General features: G+C 45.6%; 1 protein-coding gene across 1 annotated transcript; it reads left to right on the plus strand.

Annotated features, from left to right (window-relative positions):
• The first annotated feature begins 1,209 nt into the window (after positions 1 to 1,209).
• On the plus strand, positions 1,210 to 13,173 carry LOC123021136 (NADH-cytochrome b5 reductase 2). The gene is made up of 9 exons (XM_044425588.1): positions 1,210 to 1,322; positions 2,614 to 2,760; positions 3,941 to 4,013; positions 5,341 to 5,447; positions 6,516 to 6,645; positions 8,530 to 8,613; positions 9,180 to 9,265; positions 12,050 to 12,149; positions 12,956 to 13,173. The coding sequence occupies exons 1-9, from the start codon at positions 1,308 to 1,310 to the stop codon at positions 13,126 to 13,128; spliced, it is 915 nt and encodes a 304-aa protein (XP_044281523.1). The 5' UTR covers positions 1,210 to 1,307; the 3' UTR covers positions 13,129 to 13,173.

Consider the following 13,173-nt stretch of genomic DNA (forward strand, 5'->3'; position numbering starts at 1 on the left):
GGAAGAGGAGGAGACTCTTAGCTTCATATGTATTTGGGAAAATTTAACAGATATACAGCTGTTCACGTAAGTTCAAAGCATGCATGTGAAACATGCTTTGAGCCAGAAGTACTTGTACATTTGCTTGCAATTGGCTGGGGAGCACCAGGTTGGGAAAGGCTACTATAAATTCCTCTCTGTTAAATTATTGTGGTTACTCTAATCAAAACTCCATCTAACATTCCTATTTGGAACTCACAACCCCAGTATAATCTGGCATTATATATCACTGCATCTTATTACACTATAATATACTTTGTTCCTTTTTAATAACAAAACGTTCAATGCTCATAGCAGCTTTTCCCAGTCTGGTGCCTGAGAGATTTTGTCTTGCATGAAAACTCCCAGAAACCCCAGCTTTTGGCCATGCTGCCTGGGGCTGATGGGATTTGAAGTCCAAAACATCTGTAAGGCACTGGGCTGGGGAAAGCTGGCCCTAGTATACTAACCACTGTTTCTCAGCACCTCCTTAGCCTAATTCGGGAATGGGAACCCTCCTGAGGGTCTTTGGTCCTTCCATTGGCCCCACTGACTCCTCCTGGCTGCCAAAGAGTGCCGGGAGTGAGTGCAGAACTGTGGCAATCTACCCATGGCCCTTACAAAGCAATCCCACCGCCACGGTTCTTGCACGTATTGCAGGACCCCGCCTTGCTTCGGGGACACAAGGGCCCCTCGCGTCCTTGCAGGGGGAAGCCGTGGGCCCCAACATCACATCTGCCCCGGAAATGTGCCGAGCGGCCCACCATTCTTTCGTTTTCTGGAAACTGCCCTGCAGCTGCTCCAGCCAGCAGCCCAGCCAGCCCAGTCTTGCTGCCACTGAATGGCGGCCTCCCCCTTGGCCTTTTCTTCCGCACGCAACGCTGCTGCTGAACTGCCTCCATCCCCCGCAGTCACCCGGGGCGTCGGGGAAGCCCGTGTGGACCCCCGGCCCGCATTTCTCGCCGTCGCGCGAAGCCAAGGGGCCGCTGCTCCGGGGCAGCAGCAGGGAGGCCACGCGGAGAGCAGAGGGGGCCTCTCCTGCCGCCGCGCCGCTCTGCCTGGCCGGCCTCGCGTCTGGCCTCTCGGAAGGCCTTGCCCTGCGGGCCGCAGCCGCTCTCGCAAGCCATGCGTCAGCGAGCCCGATGCCGAGGCGCCCTTTGCCCTGCCACGGGGAGAAGCTGCGAGCGGCGGGAGGAGCCAAGAGAAGCGAGCGGCGGGCGCGCCGGTGCGGCAGCTCCGACTCGCTGCGGGCGCTCAGCGTGGTCGTGCGAGAGTTGCCGGCGCGGACCATGGAGGCTACTTGGGTGAGTCGACCTGCGAGCGGGTTTGCGGGCTTGGCTGGGAAAAGCAAGGGGAAGGAACACGCTCTGCCGACTGCAAAAGCGATGCAAAGGCTGATGCTCCCGCCGTCAGCGGCGAACAAAGTTATGGAGGCGTGAGGCAAAGTTACGCCAGGCCCTCTTGACCCTCGCTCCCTTTCTCATAGGATAAGACCAGAGGGGATGTCGCTTCTGGCAGAGTTGAACTTCCCCGAGCTTGGTGCTCGCTCGATGTCTTGGACTTCAGCTCCCATCGACCCTTGTCATCATGATCAAGAGGCCTGGGAACTGTAGTCCAAAGAATCTGGAGAGCACCAGGCTGGGCAAACACTACGTGGAGGGTGTGAACCTTGCAACAAATGCTCTAACCCTTCAGCCTCTCTTTACAACAACGAATTACACCGCCCCGCTCTTTTTCTTACAAACAAGGTTGTTCAAGAGTGATAAAAGGGAAGTTAACTTCCTTGCTGCACTTTATGTTTTTGGGAATTCTAGCCGGGTTTGCCAGTGTACCAAGACAGGATCACCAGCTCTGCTCTTCTGCCTTTTTCTTCCTGCTGATACACAGAAATCAGCAGTGGGTGCTCTTTGCAGTTCAGGCAGAAGCATTAATTTTGGCTTGTCTGCTCCTGGTTGGTCTTAAAAAAAGGAAATACAAATTCTAAACCATGTATGTAGTTGTGTGCCTATAAGCTAGGTGTGGTTTTTAGATTGATTATCACAGAGCATTTCATACATGTCTTAACTGGTAATTGGAAAGGTTCTAGCAGGATTGTATTGTCCACTTCCCACAATTATTTTCAATAAATTAAAAATAACAAATACATAAATTCCAATAAATTCTTGCTTTGCTATGAAACACAAAAGTGTTGGTTTTGGACAAGCCTTTCTTGGAAGTATGCTGCTCTGTAACATTAAGGGGAGTATGAGAGCCAGTGTGGTGCAGTGGTTAAGAGCATGGGACTGGGACTCAGGCGATCTGGGTTCTAGTCCCCGCTCGGCCATGGAGCCCACTGGGTGACTTTGGGCCAGTCACAGCCTCTCAGCCCAACCTACCTCACAGGGTTGCTGTTGCTGGGAAAATATTGAGAGGAGGAGAATTATGTAAGCTGCCTTGAGTTCCTTGAAAAAAAAAGGTGTAATAGACATGAAATAAATATAAATTTTCTCCACTGTCAAGTGCTGTAGAAGTTATAAACTATAGCAGAGGCTTGGGGCTGCTGCTTCAGGGGTCTTTTATTTTATTTTCCGTATGTTTGTGTGTTTCTCTCTCCAGGTTATCCCTGTGTTGATTGCTGGGCTGGTGGTTGTAGTATCTGCCTTCTTGTTCTTTTTTAAATCAGCTGGTTCTCAGGGGAAGAAAAGTCTAGTCACCTTACAAGATCCAAACATCAAGTATCCACTGTGTTTGATAGAGAGAGAGGTGAGCTGCTTGTTCTTATCTGTTTTGAACAAAAGCTGCTCTATTCTGAGTCTGGCCGTTTTGCTTTCTAGTCCAGGACTGTCTAGGCCAAGACCCTTTTAATCTGAGATATGATGGAATCATGTGAGAGCTTCTGCATGCACTATATGGACTTTTATACTGAACTACAGCTCCTCTCCAAAGTTTGCTGTTAAATAATGTGCAGTTGGCTTTGATGTGCCTTCCCCATGGCGTGACCCTTTAATTACAGTAAGTTATGTAGGATTCAAGCTACCAGGTTATAAACTCTAAGCTTTATGACACTGAGTAAGGCAGCAGGCGTGGCTTTCCCATTTTACAACATAGACAGACTAGCTACCTCTTGATGATCTGCACCATCTTCCTAATCTAGTGCCCTCCCAATACTTGGGACTTCAACTCCCATCAGCCTCAGCCAGCATGGCCAGGGTCAGGTATGCAGAGAGGTGTAGTTCAAAACTGCTGTAGGGCAACAGGTTGGGGGATGCTGATCTCCCCCCCCCCCCCGGGGGTGGTTATCACTATTTTTTAGCTCCAGCACATTGTTAACATTATCTCTGATTTTCCCAATCCACATTGCTAGAGCAGGTCAAAAAACCCACTCTTCCTACACCACTGCTGGGTCCATAAGGATCTGTGGACCAGTTCATTACTCTTACACATGATTAGAAGAAAAAGAAAGCATGTTATTCCAGAATCCCTCCTAACATCTGCTGGCCACCCTGTGATCAGAGTCTGCCATATATTCTCTGCCATTATGGGCTGGAATAGCTATTTTGATGTGCCTATTCCCTGTCAGTCCTCTGCTGCTTTGGGAGTCTGGGGTTTTCCCTCATCCACCCTCCTGAAAACCTCCCTCAAAGTCTGAGACCTGATTTCTTCCCTGTTACCTCTGAGGTTGCCCTTTTACCTTTGCACCTTCTGCATGTACAGTGCAAACAAGCAAACTTTGACCTTCGGGGCTCTCTGTAGTGGAGCAGGTGCCATTTTCCCTTAAAAAAAAGAATGGGGTTCTGGTACAACCTAAAACCATGCATCTGAGTCCTAAGGCCGGCCTTCATGGATAGGGTCAGCATCTTGATGAGATTTGCAAAAACTCTTATGTCTTCCTTTGTCGTGCCATTAGCATGGCAGTCTTCTTCACTGTCTTATGTTTTTGCAGGAGATCAGCCACGATACCAGGAGATTTCGGTTTGAGCTTCCATCATCCGAGCATGTACTGGGTTTGCCTGTTGGTAAGAATGACTGTGTGTTTGTGACACAGAAATGTGGCTCTGGAATATACTTTCAGTGATACTTGCCCGAAAGGAAGCTGTTCAATTTTCAGTGCCAGGAGAAGTTTTTTTATTTGTTCAGGGGTTGTTAGAAGTTTTTTTAAAAAATAGACTGTCAGTTGACTGTTGGGCTTTATTGTTCTGATTTTATAGTTATGGAAGGCGCCATCCAGTGTGGGTGACCATGCTTTTCCGTGTGTGGAGCATTACAACCATTCAATGGAAAGCGGGAGGAGTGAGGAGGCGAGGATTGTCTCTGGACTCTGCTGCCCTTTCTAAAACATTTAGACTGCTGCTTTTGGCTGCCCATCTCTTGGAGTCTTTGGAACTTCCCTGCCAAGCTGGCTGCAAAGAGCATGTTTGTTGCAAGGGGATAGGAAGGGCGTTCTGAGCTTGGGGTCCTAAATCCAACCCCTTAGTGTTTGTGAAGGTTGCTGCTGGGGCTTTGCTCTGTCCTGTGGACCCCCAGACTTTGTGTCTTCATGATGTACATTTTTCAACCATTTGAATCGTTTGGGTGCTCTGCGCCAGGGCCGGGTCCAGTGTGGGCTATTGCCATGGGGAGGAGGGGGCAGGGAAGTCCGCTTTCATGCATATGCCTAAGTCTGTATCCAGCCCTTTAAGTGTTGTATTGATATTGTGTTGTCTTCATGTTGTGTTATTTCTAGGCTTCTTGGAACTGATGTCTCCATTTTCAAGCTTATCTTCTTTATCAAACTCTTTTCTTAAAAATGCAAATGAATGCTGGCATTTTGAGGAACCTAACTAGACTCCGTGTGTGCTTCCATATGATCATTTCACATTGCATTTATATGCCATCTTTTTTACTCTGGCAGGGGATCCAAGGTGACTTACAAGGTTCTCTTCTCTATTTTATCCTGTGAGGGAGGTTAGGGTGACAGTCCGTGACTGGCGCACAGTCCCCCAGTGGGCTTTGTGACTGAACAGGGACAAGAACCCACATCTCCTGAGGCCCTTTTAACCACCACACCGTAGTGGCTCTCATTTTCGATATATAAGGGTCATGGAATCCCTCATTCCTCATTTGTGCGATTTTTCCAGAGATCCAGATGCCATCTTCCACTTTCAACTTTCCAGTCTTTTCTCATTGTTTCTTCCATCTTTATGCTTACCACAGAAAATCTGTTAAGGAAGACAAGACTGGCTGCAAAATACTTTGCTTGGTGGTGCTAGGAGCTCTTTCTCTCACTATCTCTCTCTCTCTGTCCAGAAGCATACTGTATATTGTTTAAAACCATGAAATAGAACATTATCTATTTTTCTCTAGGTCAACATGTATATCTCTCTGCCAAAGTCAGTGGTAACCTTGTGATTCGGGCCTACACTCCAGTTTCTAGTGATGAAGTGAAAGGCTATGTTGATTTAATTATAAAGGTACGTTTAAGCTGCTTTAATGCAGGCAGATGGGCGGGGAGAGATCCTATGGGCCTCCAGGTAATGGCTTCCCAGCTCAAGGAGTCTGTGCTTGGATCCCAGGCCCCACTTCAAATATCTGGGGCCGAAAGAATGGTGGTGACTGCAGCTCAGAGGCACGGGGAAGGGGTGAAGAGGACATTCTGGGGATGGTGCAGGCAGGCGACTGGCTCTGCACGATTCAGTGCCCAGGAGGGACAATGCCATATCTGAAATGGGACCCACAACTCCCATGGCAAAGGAAGTATGGAATCAGCTTCTTCTTTTCCTTTACTCTCAGACACCTTGTTTGTGGACTGAGGCATCTTACAACGGCCTAAAGATTCTGCTGCCTTGGGATGATTTATAGGAAGAAACTCCTTGAATTGGATAAATTCACAGTATCCCTGGCTTATTTTTATCTTCATACTGGCAAGGCTTGGATAATATACTATTGATTCATTTCGTTTCATTTCATTTCTGTTCCACCCTTTTTCTTCTTCCAGAAAACCCAAGGTAGCTCACAAGATCCCCCCCCCCCCGCTCCTCCCCAGTTTATCCTTAAAAGAACCCTGTGAGGAACGTTAGACCAGACATTTGTGACTTGCCCAAAGTCACCCAGTGAATTAGCACCCAAGTCACCCAGAATCATGGCCGAGTCCCAGTCTAGCGCTCTTAAGAAATCAGTGTGCCACACTTGCTCCCAGTGCCCTCTTTTTCCTGGAGCAAAGCAGATCTGGAGTTCGGGCAAGGTCTTCAGAATGTTGGAGAGCATATAAGGTACAGTTGGCTAAATAGCATCAGGTGTTTTATTCCGTGCCCACCTTTCATTACCAAACAAGCATGATGAGGAAGGAGGTGAATTTCTCAGTCCTAGCTCATGTTTTGCATGCCAGGCCAGACTGATGGCTGCTGGTTGTGTAGGACTGCAAGGGCTGTCCCGAGCCAGCAGCAGCCAAGGCTACAATAGACCTTTGTGGAAGTCTTAATTTTGTTCTGTTGCTAGTAAGGGCAAACCATCATTTCCCCTCTTGTTGTCCCTTCTCCCAGGTTTACTATAAAAATGTCCACCCCAAGTTTCCGGAAGGTGGGAAGATGTCCCAATATTTAGACAGCATGAAAATTGGTGATACCATTGACTTCAGAGGACCAAATGGGCTTCTGGTATACAAGGGATCAGGTATATAATGTTAAAAGCATCCGTGCATTTCAAGGAGATGGTGATAAAGGTGCAACACTTGTGTTTGGGGTGCTAATAATTCCATCTATCACTGACTGATGTTCTTGACTCGTACAAGAGATGGTGCTGTAAGGGTTAGCCTTTTGAGGAGGGCAACTCAACAAGAATTTGTGGAAGCTGAGCTGTGGAGATGCTCTTGAGAGGTTGGGGTGGTGTGGAGAGAGTGATAGACAAGGTGGAAGATGAGTAGGATGAAGAGGGGGAGATTGGACAGGGGTGGCTCCAGAATCTTTGCCATAATCATGTTGAGTGGTATGGAGATATAATTAACTAAAAGATGGAGGACATGATCCTGTGTCCATCCTCAAGACATGTAAGCCTCTGAGCATTCAGTGCAGAGTGTGTTATGAAGCAGTAGCTATCTCCACCCCCTTTCTTATCAGCCGCTGGGATTGCTATGAAATAGTTTTTTGTTGGTGCTAAAAACTGTGGGCTCCAAGGAATTACTCAGTGTGTTGGTTCTTTGATCTCCCACTCTGCCTTGTGTCCAGTCTTATGGGCAGTCTTTGGTCCCTTGCCATGGCAGCCATTTTGTGGTGGTGCCCAGAAAAATTTCTCAAACTATCATGTGTGTCTGTAATCCTAAAAATGTGTCTGCCCATTTTGGATGTAAAAAGGTTGTGCAACATAGTTGCTTTGGGAGTAGCTATTTTAGAATTTTCAGTTTCTTAAAATAAATTTATTATAGTTGATAAAAATACAGGCAATGTGCTTTGAACAGTCGGTTGTAGTCTAGAAGATCATACTGTCTAACTCTTGCTGTCACCAGCCATGACTAACAATCTGTTGTATTTGCTGGCTTGGGTTCATCAGTCTTTAGCATTAGCAGAAATCCACTTTTGTTTGTTCAGGGCGACCCACTGAATTCTCCCAAATGCTCCATCTGCCATGTAAAATTGTATGAATTTCTCCATTTTGGGGTGAAAGGGTGTCTGACATTTGAATGGAAAAAGTTACTAAAACAAATGGGCCATGTTATCAGAAGGAGAAGCCGTATAACTGGGGAAAACAGATGAGTTTGTTTGTGGAAAGCTGACTGGAGAATGTGACCAAGATACAGTAAATCTGTGGCGTTCAGAAGGGAAAAACAATGGCCAAAGTAACGTCCATTTTGCCTCCCAAAATGAGAGACTAAGGCCAGATAATGGAGCCATGCTGTCAGTAGGTGAAGTGGTGATTGGGGCTTTAGAGGGAAAGAGGATGCCCTTGAGCATCGCGATTAAATTGCACATTACTGTACAACCAAGATACATAGTCAAAATACAGTGTTGTTCACATAGTACGGGAGACTTGGGAGAAAGATTATTGAAGATTATTACCCCAAATCAGTGGAACTCTGAGGAACTTGAACATCAGAGAACCAGTTGCCTCTGGTATGCAAGCTGGCTGGCCACCAGGCCATGTTGCTTCAGCACAGGCAACTGTGATTGTGAAACATGTGAATCGATTAAACTGAACTGCTTTCCATCTGAAGAAAGGTCTTCCGAAAATGGCATTTAGCTTGGAGTCTCGGTTTGTTTGTATTTTACCCCATAATCCCACCAGTGTGTAACAACTCTGCAGTGCACAGGGCTCCATACTGGTAAGCTTAGAAACAACTTTGGAGCAGAGGGGGGTGTAGTAGAGGGAGGGGCCAGGAGTTGCTTCCTTCGTAAACTGATTTCAGGATGCCCATCTCTGGAAACACACCTTGATAAGACTTACTCTGCAAGTATCGCAGCCTTGATGTGTGATGTTGCACACCGGTGGCTAAATGCTGCCAACGATGGTTCACAGGCTTACTCTCTGACTGGGATTGACTGCTGTAATTTTGCATTCGTCCAGGTAATTTTTCCATCAAGCCGGATAAGAAGTCTGCAGCAAGTATGAAGTTTGCAAAACACCTTGGCATGATAGCTGGAGGAACAGGTAGGCTTTATTCTTTGTGCTGACAGAGTGCGTTAGAGAACAAGAGGGAGTCAATACTTGATAACAACATTTGGTATTTTGTTCTTAAAATTATAAAAGTGGCTGGGGATGGCAGGGCTGGTTAAGTGAGGAGGGGGAGAAGCAAACACTCTTGATGAAATCTCGACATCCTTAAAGAGGTGGAAATGAGATCTTTGATTTAAAAAATAACAACACTAGTTCCCAGTTTCCATTACTCCATTGTGGGGCAAGGTGTTGGACTGTGTGATTGCATCTCAGCGCCAGGTGTTTCTAGATGAGGCAGATAATTTAAATCCATTTCAGTGTTGCGTTAGGTCTGGTTATGGGAGAGCAGCTGCTTTGGTCTCCATCACTGCCTTCAGAATTTGTTCTGGGGAGACGATTTAGCTATGCTGAATATTGCAAATACGGGATGATCACTAGGAGCTACTGCTGTGTGAGACTTTTTACTTATACTGTTAGTTTGTCAGCCAAATAATTCTGCTGAAATATCTCTTCTTACGGGAATGGAAAAATGTATCCAGTTTTGAATGTAATTTTGGTAGGTATTACACCAATGCTTCAGCTGATCCGCCACATCACAAAAGACCCCAGAGATCACACAAAGTGTTACCTCCTTTTTGCTAACCAGGTGGGTAGACGCCTTTTATGCACTTGTCTTTCTCCTCTATGGATCATCGGAAGGATTTGGAGCAGCTGTTTAAACAGTGGAATTACAGAATAGCAGCTGGGCTAGCAACAGTCTGAATGTTGGTAAGACAGAGGCAGAGAAGCAGCATGCATGTTTTTTGCAAATTTATGATAAATCTGCCAGTGCAGCAGAGCGTGGACAGCCAGTCCTAGGACAAAGTTGAATTAATACTGGTCCAGATGATGTAGATAAACTGTGTCAGTGCTTGCAACATTGCTTGGAATTTGTTTAGAATACAACCTCTGGTATTTCAGTGGGAAAGGATGGGTATGTTTTAAGACAGGCAAAACACAGAATGCCAGGTTCATTGGCTGTCAGCCAGGATTTAGTCTAGAATGGACTCCTGTGCGCTGGCGCAGGGCAGCCTGGAATCCTGATTAGGGTCAAGGCACGGGTCCACCCTGAACGCTGCCGTCTCTTCCCAGGGAAGGGAGCAGAGGTGAAGAATGGATGTGCTGGCATTTTACTGAGTTCAGATATGAGACCACATTCTCCGTGATAGCTGAGGAAAGGTATTAGACGCTGTGCATACGGAGCATGCATTTAAACTGGCCTGCACTTGCCAGCTCCCTCCCGGTAACGCTTGGAGATGGCATAACAAGACTCTGAAAGAACTTTGGCCAGAAGCCTCAGTCCAACACAGAGGTTCTGCGTGGAGGCCCCGGCTTGCATGTGTCCCCGAAAGGTCACACTTTGTCAGTGTGGGGTTGCCCTCTCCAGTGCCGTAGACAAATAGGAGACCACAGAATCCTTTGAAGAAATGTTGAATATTGGTTACTCAGGTGTTAGAGGCTGAAGTCACTCCTCCCCTTCCTTCCCTCCCCAGAACTGGTTTGACAAGGCTTGCACTGTGCTGATGTGAAACTCTATAAGGTTCTGTAGTTCCCTTTGAGCAGGAGTGCCCGTCTTCAAAGGTAGAAGCCTAGGAGGGAGGGGAGCCAGGACAGCATGGCTCCTGTACAGAAGGAGAGGGTGGAAGGAGGATGTTCAGGCCACTGTGCTGTGGTGCAGGAAGTGCAGGAGAGGGTAGGTGAGATATTTGGGGGTGGAGAAGGAAGAACAGAGTTCACACGGAATATTTTCTGTAGGTGAAGAGGAGCAGGACAGGCAGGAACAAGGGATTTCATGTTATATGCCAAGGTGGAGCATGGGGAACACTGCAGGGGAGAGCTGGAACCTACTCCCATTCTCCAAATGCCTCTGATAGGAAAGAAGTTTTTACTGTTGCGGAAATGAGATAAGGTATTTGCAGCTTCCCTGGTGCCAAGAGGAGACCTGAAAGGGTTCCAGACGGTGCAAGAGATAAGTGATGCCTCTTCCTCTTGTCCTGCCTGATGCCCAGACTGTCCCCATTGGCTTAACTGGCCAAGTGAAGAGACCTTTGGTTTCAATTGGCCTTTGGAAATGTGTACATTGTGGCTAAACAACTGCTGGTGTGTGCATTTGATGTTATTTCCTTGAGATATTTAGCATCTGATAGAGGCAGACAGGCAAGCTCTCCATTACGGGGACAATACAAGTAACCTTTCTAAACTACATTAAGTGCCAGTATGCAGCACTATGTGTGGAAAAGTCCTTATCATTTGGCAGGATTATCTCAAGGTCTTCATAGCTCACTTTCTCTGTGGTAAGATCCCCTTGACTTCCAGGCTGTCCTTCCAACTGATAAGGAGGATTTCACCATGCACCAAACAGAGCGTAACGATAGAGGTTCTGATGAGATAGTTGGTTTTACCCATAGAGGAAGGTCACGATTGCTTATATATGCCATACAAACTGTGTTACTGCTTGGTAAATGTTCTATTTCTGTCCACTGCCCAAGACTGTATTCTAGAATATACACACGAGTTTTCTGGAATGCATGTAACTGTAGCAGGGCTTCTTGTATTCATATTTAAATGAATACATATCCTGCATTATGACTTCTGAAACATCTGCATGCAAGAAGCCCAAGTGACTTCTGAAGCATTACGGTGGAAATGTTGAGAAGAGGACAGAAAGTCTTCTTGATTTGCTTGCAGAATTTGGGGTAGCGTGGATGATATGAAATATTTTCTCACTAGCGTGTTAGCAGTCTTTTCCGTAATGAGTGAACTGCTATGTCTTACTGTGTAGCCTTCTGCTTGCACAGAAACAAAGAAATCAGTGCTGCATTTCAGCTTTAAAATACACAGTAATGATAATCGTCTCTTGGCTCCCTAGGTAAGGCACAAATATTGTTGAGGAATTGGCTTCTGAGCAAGAGTGCTTAGGAATTCTGAGCAAGAGTGGCTCCCCACCTATGGAATGTGCTCCCCAGAGAGGTCCGCCTGGCGCCATCATTATTTGTTTTTTGGCACCAGGCTAAGACCTTTTTCATTCAAACGATATTTTAAATGTTAATTACTGTTTGAATTTATTGGTTTTAAATTATTGCCGAGATGCTCCAAATTTTTTAATGTTATTTGATGTTTGTTTATTCTTCCTTGTAAGCCACCCCGAGGCTTTCTGCGATGGGGGCGGCATAAAAATGTTATAAATAAATAAATAAATTCTGTCGAGCTGCCTATCTCTTAAAGGGCTTCTTGACCTTTATAGGATGAAATTGGGAGGAGCCACTGAAACTAGAAAGCAATGCCGAATAACATTGTTTAGATGTGTGTTTATTGGGGGAAGCAACTAACAATACAAAGTTCATTCTGTTTGCTGAGGTTATATGCACACTTGACCATTTTCCATTGGTAGACAGAGGAAGATATATTATTGAGATCAGAGCTTGAAGACGTCGCTGCTAAGCACCCGGACCAGTTTAAACTGTGGTACACTTTGGACAGGCCGCCTCAAGGTAAGCTGATCATGTGTATAAAGCTAAAGGAGCTGTCTTCTGTGCGTGCAGAAAATTGGAGCCTAGTTCTATTAGAGCACAATTCTGTTGTAGTGACTCATAAATTATTATTATTGTGGTGCAGCACTTCTAGCAAGTTTGTGAACTAGGCTGGCTTCTGTAAATGTTTGTGTATTTGAGCCGATAATTAACTTTCCCTGACTGCTGTGATTGCCATTTTGATGGCATTCCAAGGGCTCTTCCAAAGCAAAATGCCATTTCACTAAGAAGACAAAAGCAACAGGTGTCAAAGACTTCATATTAAAATTATATGGAGGTAATAACAGATTCATTTCTTTTGAGATAATGGGGAAAGGAACAGCTGGCATGACTAACATGTATGTGGTCTATTTTAGGAGGTGCAGGGACTACAGAAGGTGGTATTTCAATGTACAGAATATTGAATATTGAACTTGTTCTTAAGTCCAGAAATGTGATTTCCCATGTAAGCAGTAGCAAATAATAAACTTGGGTGACAATGCAGTTTGCAATATTCATTAGGGGCTTAAGAGGGTTCTAATTTTGTTCACTAATGTCCACTGATCTTGGTCCAGAAGCTACCATCCCCAGCTAGAGATCTGAGACCCCTAGGTGAAATTCATCTGTGCATGGATTCATTGATTCATCCTCACAAAAGAGGCAGCTCCATATCTGAAAATAATTTTATATTGATGTTTCCCAAAAGTGAGAAGATAATATTAGGCTATTAATTCTAATCCATAGTCATACTATTTTCTGATCCTATTTATTTTTTATTTTAATTTCAGGATGGAAATATAGTTCTGGTTTTGTTACTGCTGACATGATAAAGGACCATCTGCCTTGCCCTGGCAAAGACACTCTGATTCTGATGTGTGGACCTCCGCCTATGATTCAGTTTGCCTGCCAGCCTAATCTTGAAAAACTAGGATATGCTAAAGATAGCACTTTTGCTTACTAACATGTGAAATTATACCATTTGGAGGAGTAAACACCAGAGATAACA

This window comes from Varanus komodoensis, unplaced genomic scaffold (genome assembly GCF_004798865.1).
Source record: "Varanus komodoensis strain SLA01 unplaced genomic scaffold, ASM479886v1 scaffold16, whole genome shotgun sequence".
NCBI lineage: Eukaryota > Metazoa > Chordata > Lepidosauria > Squamata > Varanidae > Varanus > Varanus komodoensis.